We start from the raw sequence: 19,527 nt of genomic DNA, 5'->3' as shown, positions 1-19,527 counted from the left end.
GGTACCCGTACCCTACCCGTGTACCCTACCCGATACCCGACCGGGTACGGGTAGCCGGGTATCGTGTAGGGTACAGGTATCGAGTACCCGATTGCGACCTCTGGGCCACAGCGACACACAGGCAGCAGTTAGAGGGGGGCGGGAGACCTGCTGGTGACTATGGAGGGGGAAGCAGTGACACTCCACCTTCAAACGTATGCTTTTATTTGTTGTGTACAGATACTTGGAATTAAAACGTCATCTGAATCAGAACTTTACTTTTAACTTATTTCTGAATCTGCATTTTATTGAATGTATTTACCTGGTCTGTATCCAGTGGGCAATAATTACCAGAGCCTTTAAAGGTGTGCCACAGGGTCGTTTCGCCATCCCCTACAGAAGGCGATGAGTCCACACTTGTTTAGACGGCATTCTTCCAGCAAGCAGGACGCGTGCGCGAATCTCGTGTGTGGGATGTGTGAGGGTTCTGTGTTGATCAGTTCTGCAGCGCACAGCTATTCAACCTGGGCTTTAGGGGAATGGCAGAAGCAGTGCAGCCCACCTGGGAGTGAGTTTTTTTTTTCAGCAGCATTAGTTCAGCACAAGCAAGGGGAGGGGGGAGGGGGGGGGCCTGCTTGTCCTCTGCTTGACACCACAGCCACCACACAGATTGATCTGCGCAGCACCAAGTGTTGCATTGAACCAGCACCTGTATAGAACAGGGCCCTTGCCAATTAACATCTGGCAGTCCATCAGTGTTGGTTTGAGCGAGCCCGACTGCCGATGGGACGCTGACAGTCAAAACCCGCCACAGCGTTGCTCGTATTAAACCAATGCTGTTGAGAAGAAATGTGCTCCCAAGGAGGCCATGTGGCTGATGCGATTTGTAAGACACATTGTTGGCGAAGGAGGTGAAGAGTTGCCGAGTTAAATTCCACGAGTAACCCACGGCGACACTCGGGACCATTCTCGCCGTGCGGCAGTAATCAGTGCTGCTGCTAGTGGTGGTGTTGTTGCTGCTGCTGCTGCTGCTGCTAGAGTGGTGGTGGTGTTGCTGCGGGAGCTAGAGGGTGTTGCTGCCACAGCCACTGCCAGTGACCCTGTCCAGGAGCGTTGAGTCTGCTGGGTGGTGGGGAAGTATGACGCGCAGGTCCGCGTGCCGCTCTGCCTCCCGTGTGACGGTGTCGCGAGCCGTGCCGTTCCCTGCCCAGCATCGGCGAGCCACCTGCAGGGACCGCACAGGCGTCACACAAGCGTCGCACAAGCACGCACTGACAAGTCATCGCGAAGTCACACCGACACCAACCCATCGGGTTGGCACGTCATGGCGACGTCACACCAACCCATCGCACTGACACGTCGCACCGACGCAGCAGGTGGCGGTGGGGTGTCTGGAGCTGTGGGAGGTCACAGCACTGACCCCGTTCATCACGTCCCAGTGCAGCATGCGGGCAGCGCGCTGGGCCGCGTCGCTCGACCCGTCCAGCACCAGCCCAAAGCCACCATTGATGACCTCACCCCTGCAAGGACAAAAACCACCCCGCATGGCCCTTAGCAGACTGTTGGGGGGCAAGTGATGTTCGGATCAATCAAGAAGTCATCGCGACGCGTTCTCCCCCTCCGTTAGATCTCGGAGATGCGCGATGCCCTCCCAAGACCTGCACGAGGGACAGTCTCTCAACCATCTGCTCCGAGACTCGTGGACTCGCAAAGAGCCCCATAGGCCCGCTGCTGCCCTGACAGCATCTCACACCACGTGCCCCCCTCTGCTATTCTCGGAGCGAGTAAGTGGGAGTGGTGCGGGGGGGTTGTGCAGGAGGAGCGGGGGGGGGGGGTGCAGGGGAGCAGGAGGAGCAAGCGAGGGGGGGGAGCGGAGCGGCGGGCGTCGTACCATCCGACGCCGCCGCCATTGTGCAGCGCCACCCACGTGGCCCCGCGGAAAGCGTCGCCCACAAAGTTCTGCACGGCCATGTCTGAGGGTGAGAGGTCGATGGGAGGGGGGGAGAGGTAGGTATATCGGTGATCGAGTTGGCAAATGAGCGCGTGTTACCAGCGCGTGTTACGAGCGCGTGTTACGAGCGCGTGTTACGAGCGCGTGTTACCAGCGCGTGTTACGAGCGCGTGTTACCAGCGCGTGTTACGAGCGCGTGTTACCAGCGCGTGTTACCAGCGCGTGTTACCAGCGCGTGTTACGAGCGCGTGTTACGAGCGCGTGTTACGAGCGCGTGTTACGAGCGCGTGTTACGAGCGCGTGTTACGAGCGCGTGTTACGAGCGCGTGTTACGAGCGCATGTTACCAGCGCGTGTTACGAGCGCGTGTTACCAGCGCGTGTTACCAGCGCGTGTTACGAGCGCGTATTACGAGCGCGTGTTACGAGCGCGTGTTACGAGCGCGTGTTACGAGCGCGTGTTACCAGCGCGTGTTACGAGCGCGTGTTACGAGCGCGTGTTACCAGCGCGTGTTACCAGCGCGTGTTACGAGCGCGTGTTACGAGCGCGTGTTACGAGCGCGTGTTACCAGCGCGTGTTACGAGCGCGTGTTACGAGCGCGTGTTACGAGCGCATGTTACCAGCGCGTGTTACCAGCGCGTGTTACGAGCGCGTGTTACGAGCGCGTGTTACGAGCGCGTGTTACGAGCGCGTGTTACGAGCGCGTGTTACCAGCGCGTGTTACGAGCGCGTGTTACCAGCGCGTGTTACGAGCGCGTGTTACCAGCGCGTGTTACGAGCGCGTGTTACGAGCGCGTGTTACGAGCGCGAGCGAGAGGCGATGCCACCGCGAGCCCCTTGCCTGCGCAGAAGGCTGAGCCGTCGTAGACGTTGGACGTCTCGCGGAAGGGGCTGTCGGTGCCGCTCACGTCGTGATGGTCGCGGCTGATGACCACCGGGCCCTGCGGGAGTCGGAACGCAGCGCCGCGTCGTCACCGTTACACGCCGCGCTTGCCAACGCACGCTCGCCACCGCGAGCTGGCGACCCCGGCAGCAACACAAGGTTGTCTTCGAGCTGGGATGAAGTCGCTTCGACTCCGGACTATGGGAACCTGGTCGTCGGGCTCCGGACACGGTTCGCGGTTTCGGAGGTTGCGGTCAATCGGCGCGAATTCTCACCCGGAGCTTCCCGTCGGCGACCGCGCTGTTGAAGGCGTCGGCGAGGGCGGCGCGGCCAACCTGGTCGGAGTAGAGGATCCGCGCCTGCGAGCCAACGACCTGCGGCCACGGACGGCAACCCCGCGTCCACCGGTGACACCAACCCCGCGGCCACGGGGGTGGGACCGCCACCCACGCGCTTCGCTAACCCAGGAGAGCCTCGCCGAGTACCTCGAGCCAAATCCAGGAGGGTCCTCCCACACGTTAGCAGCAGGAGAGTCGAGTCGTTTGCGAAGCGATCTATTTTCAAATTCGGACCGTGACGCGGGGCGCACGATGGCCAACTCTTTCCGAATGGCGTCACGGGATCTGTAACGTCCACCACGAGTGAAGCAGACGGTGCCCAGCAGCACTGTTATCACGGTTGCTTCATACGCTGCCCACCAGCGCAAGGATTAACCAGGGCGGCCGCCGGACTTGAACCGCGAACCTCGGCAACGAGCAGCGAACGCCGCCGCCGCGTCCGCGCCGGCTCACCAGGTTGTGCTTGTGCGCTTCCTTGATCCAGCGGATGTTGTCGAGGTACTGTTGCCGGACGGACTCGGCGACTGCGGGGGGATCGTGGAGTCAAAGACAGAGGAGGTCACTGCAGAGCGGTGCCGGCGCGACCGGCGCCGTGTCCGTGCGCTCGGCAGAGGTCGCAAACGGGTTTTGATTCCTTACCCGTACCCGGCCGTACCCGTACCCTACCCGTACCGGGCCAGGTACGGGTAGGGATGAAGCCATGTTGCAGGCGTGGGTGGGTTGATTCTAGGAACTTGAATTGTGAGAAGAGACAAGCCGTTGGGAAATGAGCGACAAACGGTTACTCACCAGTGACTCACGGCCTACACGTACCCGTACCCGGCCGCACCAGGGTCGCAAACGGGTACCCGTACCCGGCCGGGTACGGGTAGCCGGGTATCGGGTAGGGTACGGGTATCGGGTACCCGATTGCGACCTCTGGCGCTCGGACAGCACGGGCAGGAGCGGCAAGATTCTCGTGCACATGGGGCTCGTCGAAATGACTCGGAAACGCCTCGCGCCTCGCGTCGCATCTCGGACGTGAGAGGGGGTGGCCCACGGTGGCAGCGGTTCCCCGTGTTCGTGCCTCGGCGCCGGCCTGCAAGCGGGCGCCAGTCTGCCAGGAGAGCGGCGGTGGTCGCTGCCTCGTGCGAACCCGATTGAGTCACCGGCGGGGCAACCGTTTTAGGATTTGGGAAATTTTTTACTGCGACGCCGGCGAGCACTGGCCGGCTCACGCCATCATTTAATGTTCAACGAGAAGCGGCGCTTAACAGGGACCACACCGGCAGCAACAAGCAGGGCAGCTGGGTTCCAACCGTGAACCCCCCGCCACACCTCTCTCCCTTCTCCCCGTGTCTCACCTGGGTGGCTGCGGTCGGCGACGATCTCCTGGAGCACGGCAGCTGCGATGGCGTCGGTGGCGAGGAGGTCGCGGGCGTCTCCGGACGTGCACACCCAGCGGAACGGCCCGAAGCCCATGGAGAAGATGTCCCTGGGCACGCGCGGTCGTGTTCCAGTTAAAACCGGCACGGACAATTTGGGAGACCGATGGCACTGGTGTACTTACAACCGTAGCTATGACGAAAATTGAAATCGGAGCCAAAAATAACGGCGGACAGACACCAGCAATGTTTAATTTGGCTCCGGCAAATCCAATGCGTTCGGAGTAAAAATGCAGCTGCGGAAATGGGAGCACGGATTGGAGGGCGATTGTCGCGCTGGTGCCACGAGCGGTGTCATCGCCGGCGCAGCGTCACCCCGCGGTCCAGGCTGACCGGGTCACGGCGGAACGGTCAGAGCAGCGTTGCCACCAAGTCCAGGAACTGGCTTCTGCGATGGATTTGTGCCGGGGGATCTGGTTCCGGCATTGTGTCGGTTACCGTGAGGACGTTATCGCGGTAACCTGCGCGGTGTGGGATGGGGCCGAGTGCCGACAGAGAGGAGGCGTGCCTGGGTGTGTGGCCCCCAGTGGCAGGCAGGAGGCCACCCCAGGGCAAGAGGAGGACTGCTGCGTGCCGACCGGACCCGCTGCCGGGAGCGGCGGTCTCACCCCATGATGTGCTGCACGTACGACGGGTACCGGAACTCGCTCTGGTCACCGGATCCGGCCTTCTCCACGTCGGCTCCTAGAGAAGACACGCACCACGTCGCACGCTCGGCATGGACACCACCAGCCATGCCGACCCATGTTGGCCTAGAGAGTTGGAGGAAGGGCGGGGAAGGAGTAGGAGGGAGGGAGCATTGGGGAGGGGAGGGGCAATACCTGCGCGTTTAGCCTCTAGGAGGAAGGCGTTTCCGTAGTCCCAGAAGAAGAGGCCTCGCTCTGCCAAGGCGTTGATGGCCGCCACGTGTCTCCGCAGGCTGCAGACGCACACAGACAAAGATCCCCGGGTGTAGCCTTAACAGACGGTGCTGTTAGCGAGCACCTACGAAGGCTGGCACGGCACACGAGGGCCATGGGTGGCCAGCACCAACGCCTTTTGTTGCCCCAGTTCTACCGTTCACACGTCGCACCGGGTACCCAATTAAGTTAGCGTAGGGAAGGCCCGGAACCGGTTCAGATATTCGTCACTGAAGTTGTTTTGTGAGTGGGAATCCAACTCCGTGTGCAGTGGCGCCGTGTGGTGGTGGTGGTGCGGTGCGGTGAGCGTGGTTGTGCCGTACGGTGTGTGTGGCGATGGTGCGGTGCGGTGAGCGTGGTTGTGCCGTACGGTGTGTGGCGACGGTGCGGTGAGCGTGGTTGTGCCGTACGGTGTGTGGCGATGGTGCGGTGAGCGTGGTTGTGCCGTACGGTGTGTGGCGATGGTGCGGTGAGCGTGGTTGTGTCGTATGGTGTGTGTGGCGATGGTGCGGCGCGGTGAGCGTGGTTGTGCCGTACGGTGTGTGGCGATGGTGCGGTGAGCGTGGTTGTGCCGTACGGTGTGTGGCGATGGTGCGGTGAGCGTGGTTGTGCCGTACGGTGTGTGTGGTGATGGTGCGGTGCGCGTGGTTGTGCCGTACGGTGTGTGTGGCGATAGTGCGGTGCGGTGAGCGTGGTTGTGCCGTACGGTGTGTGTGTGGCGATGGTGCGGTGCGGTGAGTGTGGTTGTGCCATACGGAGTGTGTGGCGATGGTGCGGCGCGCACCTCTCCTGCACGAGTGCGCGGAAGCGCGTGGGCTGGGCCTGCAGGAGGCCCAGCGCCTCGCCGTGCGCCAGCTGCACGGGCCAGTAGCCGCCCCCGTACGGGTTGTGGCACGAGGTCTGGTCCGAGCCGAGGTCCGCCAGCAGCTCCCCGCTCTGCTCCGCTTCCTGCACCAGCCGCTCCCTGGACCGAGAGCACATCTCACGACGTGCCACCCCGCACCACCACACCACCACCCCGCACCACCCCGCACCACGCCCTCACACCACCCCGCACCACGCCCTCACACCACCACGACGTGCCACCCCGCACCACCACACCACCACCCCGCACCACCCCGCACCACGCCCTCACACCACCCCGCACCACGCCCTCACACCACCACGACGTGCCACCCTGCGCCACCCCGCATCGTCCCACCCCACACCGCACCGTGCCACTGCACCAATGCGAGCGATATTTTTGGTTCTTTCGGTAAAGTCACGTAGAAGGGAAATAATAAAATAATATTAACAATAAAAATTCTCACGACGTTTCGACTGCAACACCATCATGTTTATTGTTTTATATTATATATTAATGTTATTATTTCCCTTCTACGTGACTTTACCGAAAGAACCACGAATATGAATCCCTGCAGTCACGAAAGCTTTAAATGAGAGTAATATTCAGCAGAATAAACTTTTCAACTCACCACAAGTCCACGATGTTTCCATGGTAACCGAGACTGAGGGGAACCTTCTTGGCACGTGCATCACTAAACACGCACAGACAAAGACAAAGACCCCCCATGTAGTCTTTAACAGACTGTTGGGGCAAGTGGGATTTTTGCACACAGCGTTGGTGTACGGTGATTTTTTTCTACAATATTTTGCTGTCTTTTCTTGGATTTTCTGTTTGCACTTGGTCACATATTCACTTTAAGATGTTTTTTGTTCATGTTTTTGTTTGTTGCGGTTGCACCCGATTCAAGAGCCGAATGGCTCACAGGGCTACACCTAATAAATGAACTTGAACTTGAGTAGCACCTATGAAGGCCGGCACGGCACACGAGAGGGTGTGTGGCCAGCACCACGCCCGGCCACCTTTGTCTCCCCAACGGCGACGTTTACACACCGCCCCAAGGTACTCATTTAAGGCCGAGTCGACCTAGGGGACGCCCAGGACCGGTTCACACATTCCCCGCTGCTATTGGCTATGAGCGGGAATCCAACTTTTGGTCCCCCAGGTTCGTAGCGCGGCACGCTAACCGCTGCACCACCACTCCCCACGCACTCGGGCGCGCTCACCGGATGCGCGTGATGCAGTGGTCCAGGTTGGTGGAGACCTCCATGAGCCAGCCCTGCTCGAACCGCTTCCTCAGGGCCACCTCATCCACCTGAGATGCACAAAGACAAAGATCCCCCGCGTAGCCTTTAACAGACTGCTGGGGCAAGTGCTGTCAGCGAGCACCTATGAAGGCCGGGGGTGACCAACGCCAGCCCCGGCCGCCCTTTGTCTCATCGCGCCGGGTACTCATTTGAGGTTGAGTCGACCTAGAGGAGGCCCAGGACCGGTTCAAACATTCTTCGGTGTTGTCGGTCGTGAGCTGGAATCGAACGGGGGTCGCCGGGTTTGTAGTGCAGTGCACCGACCGCTGCACCACCGCTCCCCACGAGCATGGCGGGCGAGCGTGGCGGGCGAGCCAGGTGAGGCTGAGGGGGCGGTGGGGCGAGCTCACCTCCGCGATGACCCCGATGCACCCGGCGATCACCGCGGCCTTGGCCTGCGCACCGCTCATGCCGCCCAGCCCCGAGGTGACGAACACGCGGCCCCGCAGGTCCTCCAGCCCCAGGTAGCGCCGCCCGGCGTTCAGCACCGTCAGCTGCGGCCACGGCAGCGCCACGGTTACTCAACGGCAGCAGCGGAGCGAGCGCGGTGCCGTGCGTGCCGTGCGTGCCGTGCGTGCCGTGCGTGCGTGCGTGCGTGCCGTGCGTGTCGTGCGCGGGGTACCAGGGTGCCGTGCACGATCCCCTGCGGGCCGATGTAGCAGTAGCTGCCGGCCGTCATCTGCCCGTACCTGGCGCAGACACCACCACCACAACATCAACAACTAACAGCAGCAGCAGCCACCTGGGTGCGAACGCTCACGGCAGCAGCGGTGGACCTCTGCTGGAGGGCAGCGGTGACGCTGGCGGCTTACAGCGCAGGCGGTGCCTGGGATTCGATCCGCCACCAAGATCACTGCTCTCCGTGTGGCTCTCAGCTGCGTGTGCCGTCTGGATGTTCTCCCCCCTGGTCTGGCTTCTCCGGTTTCCTCCCTCCCATAGCGAGACCCCACAAACACAGTGGAACTGCTGTTGGCTAAAAACATCCCAGCGCTAAACAACTCCCTGCACCATCACTCGATCGCGATGACCTCACAGCAGCGACAGCAGTGACAGCAGCATCGCCTGCTGCGAAGACTTGGCAGGACCCTCCTTGAAAGAGAGACTCGAGACTCGGCGAGGCTCTCCTCGGTGAACAGGAGTCATCATAATGATGTGACCGTGACTAATTATGGCATGCTAATTGATGACAAGGCACAAGTGGTGGTGGCGTTGACAGTCGCCCAGCTACAAATATGCCACGGGGGGTGGGGGGGGTGGTGTGCGTGGGTGGGGGGTCACTCACATGGTGACCCCGAGGGCGAACAGCTTCTCGTACTCTTCCCGGGAGGAGTAGTTGGGGATCACCTGGGGACACACGCACGGCACGACACGCAGACACAGATCCCCCCCCCAGTGTAGCCTCAACAGACTTTTGGGCGAGTGCTGTTTCAAGTTTCCTTTATTAGGTAGAGCCCTGTGAGCCATTCGGCTCTTGAATCGGGTGCAACCGCAACAAACAAAAAAAACATGAACAAGAAAACATCTTAAAGTGACTATGTGCAAACAGTAGCGAGCAGCGCCTATCAAGGCCGGGACGGCACACGAAGGGGTGGGTGGGGTCAGCCCCACGCCCGGCCGCACCCAGGTACTCATTTGAGGCTGAGTGGACGTAGGGGAGGCCCAGGACCGGTAATTGTGAGAGGGGTTGCGGTAGCATAGCGGTGTGCGCGCGATGGAACGGACTCGGTTCTAACGCGTCACTGCGCCAGCAATTGTGAGCCCCGTGTGTTGCGCTCTGTTACGGCCACTCATTGCTCGGCCCTTGCATGCCCTTGCCATCTTCAGCTAAAGCTAACGTGGTGCGATGTTAACTACCTCGCCTGGTAAACGGGAGTTCGTGGGTTCCCTCCCGACCCTGACGCTCGATGTATATTAGGAGTTTGCGTGTCTCTCTCCCCGTGGTCGCGTGGATTTTTCTCCGGGTCCTCCGGTTTTTCCCTCCGCATTTAGAAACACGCGTTTGAGAGTATTTGGCTGCTATCAATTTCCAACGTGGTGATAAGCCACTTCGTTGAGCTATCACTGCCCCTACAGTCTGTTCAGGCTATACGGGGGGGGGATCTTTGTTTTTGCTCACTAAATGTGATTGTTGGGGCGAGGGGGGGGTGCAAGGGGATTCAAGACGATGGTTTGCGCGCCACGGGGTCGACTGGAAGAGTCCCAGTGCACGGGTAGAACCGCACCGACACCCATTGTCTTGTGTTCATTGCGCGGCTTAGAGGAACGATTAGGGTGGCCAACACAGAAATAATTTACAGCCCAGATAGGTAAATTGAGTCAACAGGACTGAACCCTTGTCTGGGTGGAAGGGCGCGGTAAATGATGGAGACACGGGAGGATGAGAGAGGGTGGGGTGGAGAGAGACCGTGGCGGCAGGGTGCTGCAGGAGACGGCGTGGGGGTGTCAGGGACGTGGGACCCCCTTCTGATCGAGATTCCCCTTTAAGCGCCCATTTCCTATCACGTCTGGGAGTTCATCATCATCATCGGCGGCGGCGTTGATTGAAGCCAGTGGGAACTCAGCTGACGAGACACTGCGTTTGATTTAAAGGGTCCCAGAGACGTTTCGGCTGCACCCAATCATCGATGCGTCGCGGGGGGCAGTTGCACGGCGACTCTCACACCGGGGACAGATATTTCAGCTCGGCCATGAATACTGGATGAGGTTCGTTTATTGCCCCCCCCCGCGCGCGCCTCGCCCCTCCCCCCCGCGCGCGCGAGCCCCCCCCCCCGCGCGCACCTCACCCCCCCCCCCCGCGCGCGCACCCCCCCCCCACGCGCCTCACCCCCCCCCCCCCACGCGCCTCACCCCCCCCCCCCCCGCGCGCCTCACCCCCCCCCCCCCACGCGCCTCACCCCCCCCCCCCCGCGCGCCTCACCCCCCCCCCCCCACGCGCCTCACCCCCCCCCCCCCGCGCGCCTCACCCCCCCCCCCCCCCACGCGCCTCACCCCCCCCCCCCGCGCGCCTCACCCCCCCCCCCCCACGCGCCTCACCCCCCCCCCCCGCGCGCCTCACCATGCCATTGGTGATGACGAGTCGAGGCCCGTGTCTCGTGCTGGGGAACAGGCCCATGGGGTGGCCGCTGTAGACGACGAGGGTCTGCTCCTCCGTCATCTCGGCCAGCAGCTGCATCACCACCCAGAACTGCACCGCCACCACCACCACCACCACGGGCAGCGAGGGTCACGGAGACAACGATAACCCCCCCCCCGCCACCCTCTCCCATCGTGTGGCCCACGCAGACCGTGGGCTACACTTGCTTGGGGCAAGCGCTGTTAGCGAGGGTGGGTGGCCAGCGCCACGCCCGGCCGCCTTTGTCTCCCGAGCGGCGATGGTTACACTGTCGCACCGGGTACTCGTTTGAGGCCGAGCAGACCTAGGGGACGCCCACGACCAGTTCAAGTAATCACCACTGTTGTTTGCCGTGAGCGCATTGCTCTCGCCACGACGCTACTGCTCCCCAGGGACACGCACGCGCAAGCGGCAATGTCCTCGATTAGTTAATTATTCTTGTGATGTTCATTTACCCAGAAAAACCCCTTCAACCCCAGTTGAGTTGTTTGCGTGGGGACACGCGTGGGTGTGTGAGAGTGGTACAGGGTACACGTGTGTGGGTGTGTGAGGGGTGGAGAGTACACGTGTGTGGGTGTGTGTGGGGTACAGGGTACACGTGTGTGAGTGTGTGAGAGGGGTACAGGGTACACGTGTGTGAGGGGTAGAGGGTACACGTTTCTCACTTGAGCCCAGTTGCTGAACACTTGCCCATTCCCTCCGTAAGTCACCAGCTCCTGTGGAAACTGCACGCGCGCGCGAGTTGCAGGTTGAGTTTGTGACCGACGCGAAACAGCGGCACGCAGCCCTCACTCGGGGAGAGGAATGAGGTTCACTGCCAGTGCGGGTGCGGTGACCGCTGATGCGTGCGCGCGATCACAACGGAGTCATTTGCCGCGGCGTTTTTCGAATTTCGCAAATTCGGAGTTCGATGGCGACCCAGCAGTGGCCTCATCTGCGAATGTCAACATCGAATTTGTCGACGTCCACTCGGAGGGAAGCGGTCATCACGCCTTGCACGAGTGCCTGGGTGCGGCGCGCGAGACATGGGGGCATTGGGGAGACAAAGGCGGCCGGGCGTGGTCTTGGCCACACCGATGTTCGCTCGCTGCACTTGCCCTAACAGTGCTGGTTCTAGGCTACACACGGGGGGACCATTTTTGGCTTTGTGCCAGTTATAACTATTGAATTGTGCGTAACAGCAGCAGCACCACTCACAGCTGGCCTATAACATACAACGCGACATCTTTACGTTCGCCTTTTGGCGTCGTTCTCTGGTCTGACACTGCTGAGACTCGGACATCGGCTGTCTCTGGTGTTGGCCGGTCAGTTTCAACGACAATGCCATCAACTACCGGAGAACGTTTGTTTGCATGTCAACCACAAGCACACGTGGTCAATGCAGATTCGATTCCTTGCAACAGATACCCATTTGGTTGTTGAAACATCTTCACGCAACTCGTGTTTTAGTGCCGAACAGGGGTTAGAGCCTTCCCGTTTAAATTATTACAAACAAGCCACGTGTCAAGAAATATCGGCTTCGATGTAAAGCTTTCGTGACTGCAGGGATTCATCTTCTTGGTTCTTTCGGTAAAGTTACGTAGAATGGAAATAATAAAATAATAAAAATAAAACATAATAAAATTAATTCTCACGACGTTTCGGCCACAACGCAAGCAGCCGTCCTCAGGTGGAGAACAGGTCTGTCGAGAAGACAGACCTGTTCTCCACTTTACTGAAAGAACCAAGAAGAAAAATATCGGCTTTACCCTCTAGAAATAAAAACAAAAACAGAGTTAGGACGTGCAAACGCCAAGTAGACAATCTACGACTGCTCAGCCCGAGCAAATTAGCCGCTGCGTTAGTCACATCGTCCTTGTTGAGGGTTCACTTTTTGGCGTTGTGTTCTGAGCCCCAACACTGGTCGGTTTGAGACACGGCCACTTAGGGAGGTCGCCATCTCTCTCTCTCGTGTGGGCCAACCCGTGTCAAAGGCGATGCAGGCATCATTACACTGGTCAACACACTTTTTTCTGGCATAAGGTATTCTAACGGTTTTAATGTAATTTTGGGGTGCCGATTCCAAATCTGGCATCAGTTTTTGTCTATCACATCAGGTTTTTGAGATATAAAATATTGCATTTTCAATAAAAACTGCAGAAGAAAAATATTAAATAAATGTGGATATCTACATAAAATGATATTATAAACACACTATCCTAAAAATACAGCACCATATTTTAACACTAAAGCAGTCACTGACTCGCAACAACTTGCAATCATAAGTGACAGGTTTAACGACACATTTATATATTTACGCCTCCTGTTTTAGCGCCGTAAAGGGTCAAACAGCCAATTCTTATCCCCCCCCACCACCACCCATCATTTTGCTACTGCCAACAAAAAAAGGTCTCCTCCTCCTCCCCCCTCCATTCGCCAGAAAGCCGTGGTCACCAACGTGGCCACGAGCAGCGCCACGGGCCGCGTGTGGACAGCGACCGGTGCCAACGCACGCGGTGCGAAGCCCCCGGGGCGGCTGGGTCCTTGCCCGCGGGGCTGGCTGGGGGAGGGGGGCACCGCACCCGCTCAGGACGCCGTGGGGTCGACCCCGGCCTCAACAACGTTGGCGAGGCCGGCCACCACCACAACGCCTCGAGCGCCGCTCCCGTTTACTCCCCACGAAGAACTGACGGCTTCCCACGGACTCCTCTTTTACCCACCCCACTCCCTGTATGGGTCGAAAGTCTTTCGTGGCTAAGAGCTGCTTCCCAACCCGCTGGGGCGCCACAAACCGGTGTCTCCCCTCTCTCCTGAAATACCCCATCCTCCCCCAGACCTCCACCTTCCAATTAACCAATCATCTGTCCCCTTGGCAACCCTCATCAATTAGTACTCGCCTCGTGCTCCACGCTGACTCAACACGTGCCCACACCTCCACTCATCATCACCACCATCATCATCACCACCATCACCACCACCACTATCATCACCACTATCATCACCACCATCACCACCACCACTATCATCACCACCACCACCATCATCACCACCACCATCATCATCATCACCACCTCTCTCCCAGCACGCGAGCCTCTTACCTGCTCCCCTTTCATCGCCCAATCGGGGAGATGACATTCGTATGCAGTATGTGTGTATGTATGTGTGTGGGTGTGTGTGTATGTGTGCTCACTAGTATGTGTGTGTGTGTTCTGAGTCTCTCCGAGGTCGACTCAGCCTTAAATGAGTACCTGGCGCGGTGTGTAAACATCGCCACTGGGGGGAGATAAAGGCGGCCGGTGCGTAGTTTTAGCCACAACACAACGCCCTCGTGTACCGTGCCGGCCTTCATAGGTGCTGCTCGCTAACAGCACTTGCCCCAACAGTCTGTTAAGGCTACACGGGGGGGTCTTTGTCTTTGTGCGTGAGTGTGTTTAATTGGTGCTGCTGCAGCAGCTGCCGCGGATTGGCCCAGTCGCCCACCTGTGCCACCCGCGGGTCCAGGTTGTTCATGATCATGTGCATGATGGCAGCCGCGTGGACACACTGGCACGGGTACGCGTGGATCGGGTACGCCCTGTGGGAAGGAAAAACACAGAGAGAGCCGAGCCGAGCCGTGAGCGGCACAGAGAGGATCGCCTCCACGCCCTCGCAGAGTCCGTGGCCACAACAGACGTTGCTACCGACGGTAATTTACACAGCTTACCTGCACAACGCATGTTGAATCTTTCTTCGCACCGTACGTAGCCAGCCGTGATAAGCGGAGGTGCGGGGGAAGAACAACATACTAAACACAAAAAGCAGTCTGAAATAAATGCGTTTTCAATCTGGATGATTTAAAAGTGAAAAGCTCCAGTGGCTTCCTCATTATTTCTGGAAGCAAGAGCGTTCCAGACGGCCGCCGCAGAAGCGCAGCTGAAAGCGTCGCGCGATGCGGTGACCGCCGTATTTGTTCGATGGCCAGCAGCCAAAAGCCGCCGCTGCTGCTGCTGCTGCCGCTACTGCTGCGAGATTGAGCGGAGTTTGCGTAACGATGGTTGATGCTCCTGATACTGCTGCTACTGCTCCAGCATGGGCAGTGGGACACGAACAACAACAACCCAACACGTCCCGTGTCAACAACAACACTGGGGCTCGAAAAGGAAACATATATGAATATTAAATGTTTCGCTATTGTCCGACGTTTCGGGTGAAAACCATTTCGGAATCGTCTCCGAGAAGCTGCTGCCACAGTAACGGTCAGCAGCAGCAGCAGCAGCACACCGGACTTGAAACGAAAGGTCGTAGGTTCGATTCCATCTCCCGGCGCGGCAGTCGAAGCACCGGGTGCGGGTTTCTCAGGTCCCCTGCCAGCTCCTATCCTCTCAGCATCGGTCTAATGGGTACACCGCAGGTGAGTCGATCGGCAGGTGAGTCGATCGGCAGGTGAGTCGATCGGCAGGTGAGTCGATCGGCAGGTGAGTCGATCGGCAGGTGAGTCGATCGGCAGGTGAGTCGATCGGCAGGTGAGTCGATCGGCAGGTGAGTCGATCGGCAGGTGAGTCGATCGGCAGGTGAGTCGATCGGCAGGTGAGTCGATCGGCAGGTGAGTCGATCGGCAGGTGAGTCGATCGGCAGGTGAGTCGATCGGCAGTTGGGGTAAAAAGTGGGTTCACCCTCACCCGTCCTCCAAGCCGTGGCGCCCCACAGTGTGTTGACCGACTCTCTGTGTTGCATTACATTACATTTGGATATTTTGCTAGGTTATTTAATTGAGTGTGTCTCTCTCCCTGCGTCCTAGTTTTCAAGCTTTCGCACCTCGTCGTGCTTCTCATTGACATGCAAATGTTCTCTAGCCCCTCCCTCTCTCTCCGCCCCCGCACCCTCTCTATATTTAAGGCCTCGACACAGAGACGTGGCTTTCTCTGTGTGCCTATGTTTATTCTCTCTCTATGTATCTCTGTGATATCTGTCTCTACTTATATGTCTGTCTATATGTCTCTGGTTCTGTGTTTTATCTCTCTCTCTCAAATTTAGCATTCTCAGGAAGAACGTAATCAACCAGGTAGGGTGTTGACTGTTATGTTATCCGACTCTCTGTTGTATTACATTCCATTTCTAAGTATACTAGATTTGTGTTTCTATTTCATTTGTACCTGATGATTGCTTGTGTTGCAATCGAAACGTCGTATGGTAGTATTTAATTTATTATTTTATCTTTATACGTGACTTTACCGAAAGAACCAAAGAGTAATTCCTGCAGTCACGAAAGCTCCAAAGTAAGATTGCCCCACAGTGCCTCAAGGTCTGGCGCGCCTCGAGGGAGCGGCGCCGGGTTCATGCGGCGGTGCAGGCTGCGGGACACCCACCTCATCTCGAGCGTGGGGCACAGGCGGTACATGTAGATGTGTCCGTACGCCCGCAGCTCCTGCAGGAACTCCGGGGCCAGCAGCTCGTGCAGCGAGGCCGGGAAGTAACGCAGCGCATTGCGCAGGGCGACCTGCGAAGGGTGGTGAAGGGCAAGGGGACACACACAGACACACTCCCGCTCACGACCCGATGATATAACATGACCACCTGGTCACATGACCACCTGGTCACATGGCCACCTGGTCACCTGGTCACGTGACCACCTGCCCACCTGACCACCTGGCCACCTGGTCACCTGGTCACATGACCACTTGGTCACTTGGTCACATAACCACCTGGTCACATGACCACCTGGTCACATGCCCACTTGATCACCTGGTCACTTGGTCACATGACCACCAGGTCACCTGGTCACTTGACCACATGGCCACCTGGTCACATGGTCACGTGACCACCTGCCCACCTGACCACCTGGTCACGTGGCCACCTGGTCACCTGGTCACATGACCACCTGGTCATCTGGCCACCTGGTCACCTGGTCACATGACCACCTGATCACCTGGTCACATGACCACCTGGTCACGTGGTCACCTGGTCACGTGACCACCTGGCCACGTGGCCACTGAGAGCCGGAGGAGCTGCAGTCTTCACGGTCTCCTCCTTCAGCCGTGGGGCGGTGACGCGGCCCGGCCTTAGTGAGGTTTGTGGTTCGAATCCAGCGACTGCCCTTTATACGCGGAGAGACATATATATACCGAAGTATTGTCTGCGTGTTGACTTACTAGCCTATTGCCCGTCCAAGGACGGGTGTATTTCAGTAAATCTGAAACTTGCAAGTGAAAAGCAGCCCGCGACGTGATATTCATTGCATCAATTCGTGTGCAATTTGTAAGGGCGCGGTGACACAGACCTATTTCATTTACAGGTTATAATCCCTTGATCATCGTGACGTCCTTGTTACTTCTATGTCTCAACAGCGTGACGGAGATCGCGTGACGTGAGGGTTGTAAGTTGACGCTGAGGTTCAGACACACGGACACCTCGTGTGGAGCGCGTGTGGTGCGTGTGGTGCATGTGGTGTATGTGGTTCCTGTGTGGTGTATGTGGTGCGCGTGTGGTGCGTGTGGTGCGTGTGTGGTGTATGTGGTGCGTGTGAGGTGCGTGTGGTGTGCGTGGTGTATATGGTGCGTGTGGTGTATGTGGTGGGTGTGAGGTGGGTGTGGTGCGTGTGGTGTATGTGGTGCGTGTGTGGTGCGTGTGAGGTGTGTGTGGAGCGTGTGGTGTATGTGGTGCGTGTGTGGTGCGTGTGAGGTGTGTGTGGTGTGTGTGGTGCGTGTGATGCGTGTGTGGTGTGCGTGGTGTGCGTGGTGCGTGTGGTGTATGTGGTGCGTGTGGTGTATGTGGTGCGTGTGAGGTGTGGGTGGTGTGTGTGGTGCGTGTGGTGCGTGTGTGGTGTGCGTGGTGTGCGTGGTGCGCGTGGTGTATGTGGTGCGCGTGTGGTGCGTGTGTGGTGTATGTGGTGCGTGTGAGGTGCGTGTGGTGTATATGGTGCGTGTGGTGTATGTGGTGGGTGTGAGGTGTGTGTGGTGCGTGTGGTGTATGTGGTGCGTGTGTGGTGCGTGTGAGGTGTGTGTGGTGCGTGTGGTGTATGTGGTGCGTGTGTGGTTCGTGTGAGGTGTGTGTGGTGCGTGTGGTGTATGTGGTGCGTGTGTGGTGGGTGTGAGGTGTGTGTGGTGCGTGTGGTGTATGTGGTGCGTGTGTGGTGCGTGTGAGGTGTGTGTGGTGCGTGTGGTGTATGTGGTGCGTGTGTGGTGCGTGTGAGGTGTGTGTGGAGCGTGTGGTGTATGTGGTGCGTGTGTGCTGCGTGTGAGGTGTGTGTGGTGTATGTGGTGTGTGGTGCGTGTGAGGTGCGTGTGTGGAGCGTGTGGTGTATGTGGTGCACGTGTCGAGGTAAGGAGGGGGAGGTGACAGCCACTGCGTGCTGGTGGGGGGGGGGGCTGAATGTAGAGAGAGAGGGGGGGGCTGAATGGAGAGAGAGGGGGGGGGTGGGGGGCTGAAAGGAGAGAGAGGGGGGGCTGAATGTAGAGAGAGAGGGGGGGGGGTGCTACCTTTTCCTGGGCAGGGGAGAGGCCGGGGGTCCTCACGGGAGCGTGGGGGCAGTTGGGGTCACGGCCGCGTGGCGGGGGCAGCGGATCCAGGGGCAGGCCTTGGCACAGCTCCGCCAAGCTCGTCATCGCTGGCGACGGCGGCGGCGTCGAGGGGGATTCGGTGTCCAGAGGGCCGACTACGAACCTCGGCTTGTTGACCAGGAGGCACCACCACCACCCCCCACCTCTCACGGAGATGAACGTCCCTCGTGCCTGTGGCTGCACGGGGGATTCCTTTTATCGTGGAGGGCGGGGAGGCGGGGACGAGCTGCGATTGGACGAGGCGGAGAATCGATCGTGGGCAAAGTCCCGCGGTTGTGGGACGAGCGAGAGGTGAGTCGGGTGAGCGAGTGTGGGTGAGTGAGAGGGTGGAGTGAGGGTGAATGAGTGGGTGAGTGAGTGTGTGGGTGAGTGAGAGGGTGGAGTGAGGGTGAGTGGGTGAGTGAGAGGGTGGAGTGAGTGTGGGTGAGTGAGAGGGTGGAGTGAGGGTGAGTGAGTGGTAGAGTGAGTGTGTGGGTGAGTGAGAGGGTGGAGTGAGGGTGAATGAGTGGGTGAGTGAGAGGGTGGAGTGAGTGTGGGTGAGTGAGAGGGTGGAGCGAGTGTGGGTGAGTGAGAGGGTGGAGTGAGGGTGGGTGAGTGGGTGAGTGAGAGGGTGGGTGAGTGAGAGGTGAGCGAGTGTGGGTGAGTGAGAGCGTGGAGTGAGGGTGGGTGAGTGGGTGAGTGAGTGAGTGTGTGGGTGAGTGAGAGGGTGGAGTGAGGGTGAGTGGGTGAGTGAGAGGGTGGAGTGAGTGTGGGTGAGTGAGAGGGTGGAGTGAGGGTGAGTGAGTGGGTGAGTGAGTGTGTGGGTGAGTGAGAGGGTGGAGTGAGGGTGAGTGAGTGGGTGAGTGAGAGGGTGGAGTGAGTGTGGGTGAGTGAGAGGGTGGAGCGAGTGTGGGTGAGTGAGAGGGTGGAGTGAGGGTGGGTGAGTGGGTGAGTGAGAAGGTGGGTGAGTGAGAGGTGAGCGAGTGTGGGTGAGTGAGAGGGTGGAGTGAGGGTGGGTGAGTGGGTGAGTGAGTGTGTGGGTGAGTGAGAGGGTGGAGTGAGGGTGAGTGGGTGAGTGAGAGGGTGGAGTGAGGGTGAGTGGGTGAGTGAGAGGGTGGAGTGAGGGTGAGTGAGTGGGTGAGTGAGAGGGTGGAGTGAGTGTGGGTGAGTGAGAGGGTGGAGCGAGTGTGGGTGAGTGAGAGGGTGGAGTGAGGGTGAGTGAGTGGGTGAGTGAGTGTGTGGGTGAGTGAGAGGGTGGAGTGAGGGTGAGTGGGTGAGTGAGAGGGTGGAGTGAGTGT

At 59.0% G+C, this 19,527-nt stretch overlaps 1 protein-coding gene across 1 annotated transcript; it reads right to left on the bottom strand.

Moving 5' to 3' along the window:
- Nucleotides 1-596: 596 nt before the first annotated feature.
- UROC1 (urocanate hydratase 1) lies at nt 597-18,432 on the bottom strand. The gene is made up of 20 exons (XM_078876504.1): nt 18,170-18,432; nt 16,061-16,191; nt 14,196-14,289; nt 11,402-11,461; nt 10,680-10,808; nt 8,907-8,968; nt 8,247-8,313; nt 7,975-8,118; nt 7,544-7,632; nt 6,949-7,011; nt 6,258-6,437; nt 5,396-5,493; nt 5,183-5,258; nt 4,494-4,624; nt 3,604-3,674; nt 3,088-3,186; nt 2,771-2,870; nt 1,871-1,952; nt 1,400-1,499; nt 597-1,204 (listed from the first exon to the last, which is right to left on the bottom strand). Exons 1-20 carry the CDS (start codon nt 18,293-18,295, stop codon nt 1,043-1,045), a joined length of 2,064 nt encoding a protein of 687 aa, XP_078732630.1. The 5' UTR covers nt 18,296-18,432; the 3' UTR covers nt 597-1,042.
- Between the last annotated feature and the right edge of the window lie 1,095 nt (nt 18,433-19,527).

Source organism: Lampetra fluviatilis, chromosome 44 (genome assembly GCF_964198595.1).
Source record: "Lampetra fluviatilis chromosome 44, kcLamFluv1.1, whole genome shotgun sequence".
Classification (NCBI taxonomy): Eukaryota; Metazoa; Chordata; class Hyperoartia; order Petromyzontiformes; family Petromyzontidae; genus Lampetra; species Lampetra fluviatilis.
This window is presented reverse-complemented; position numbering and strand designations above follow the sequence as displayed.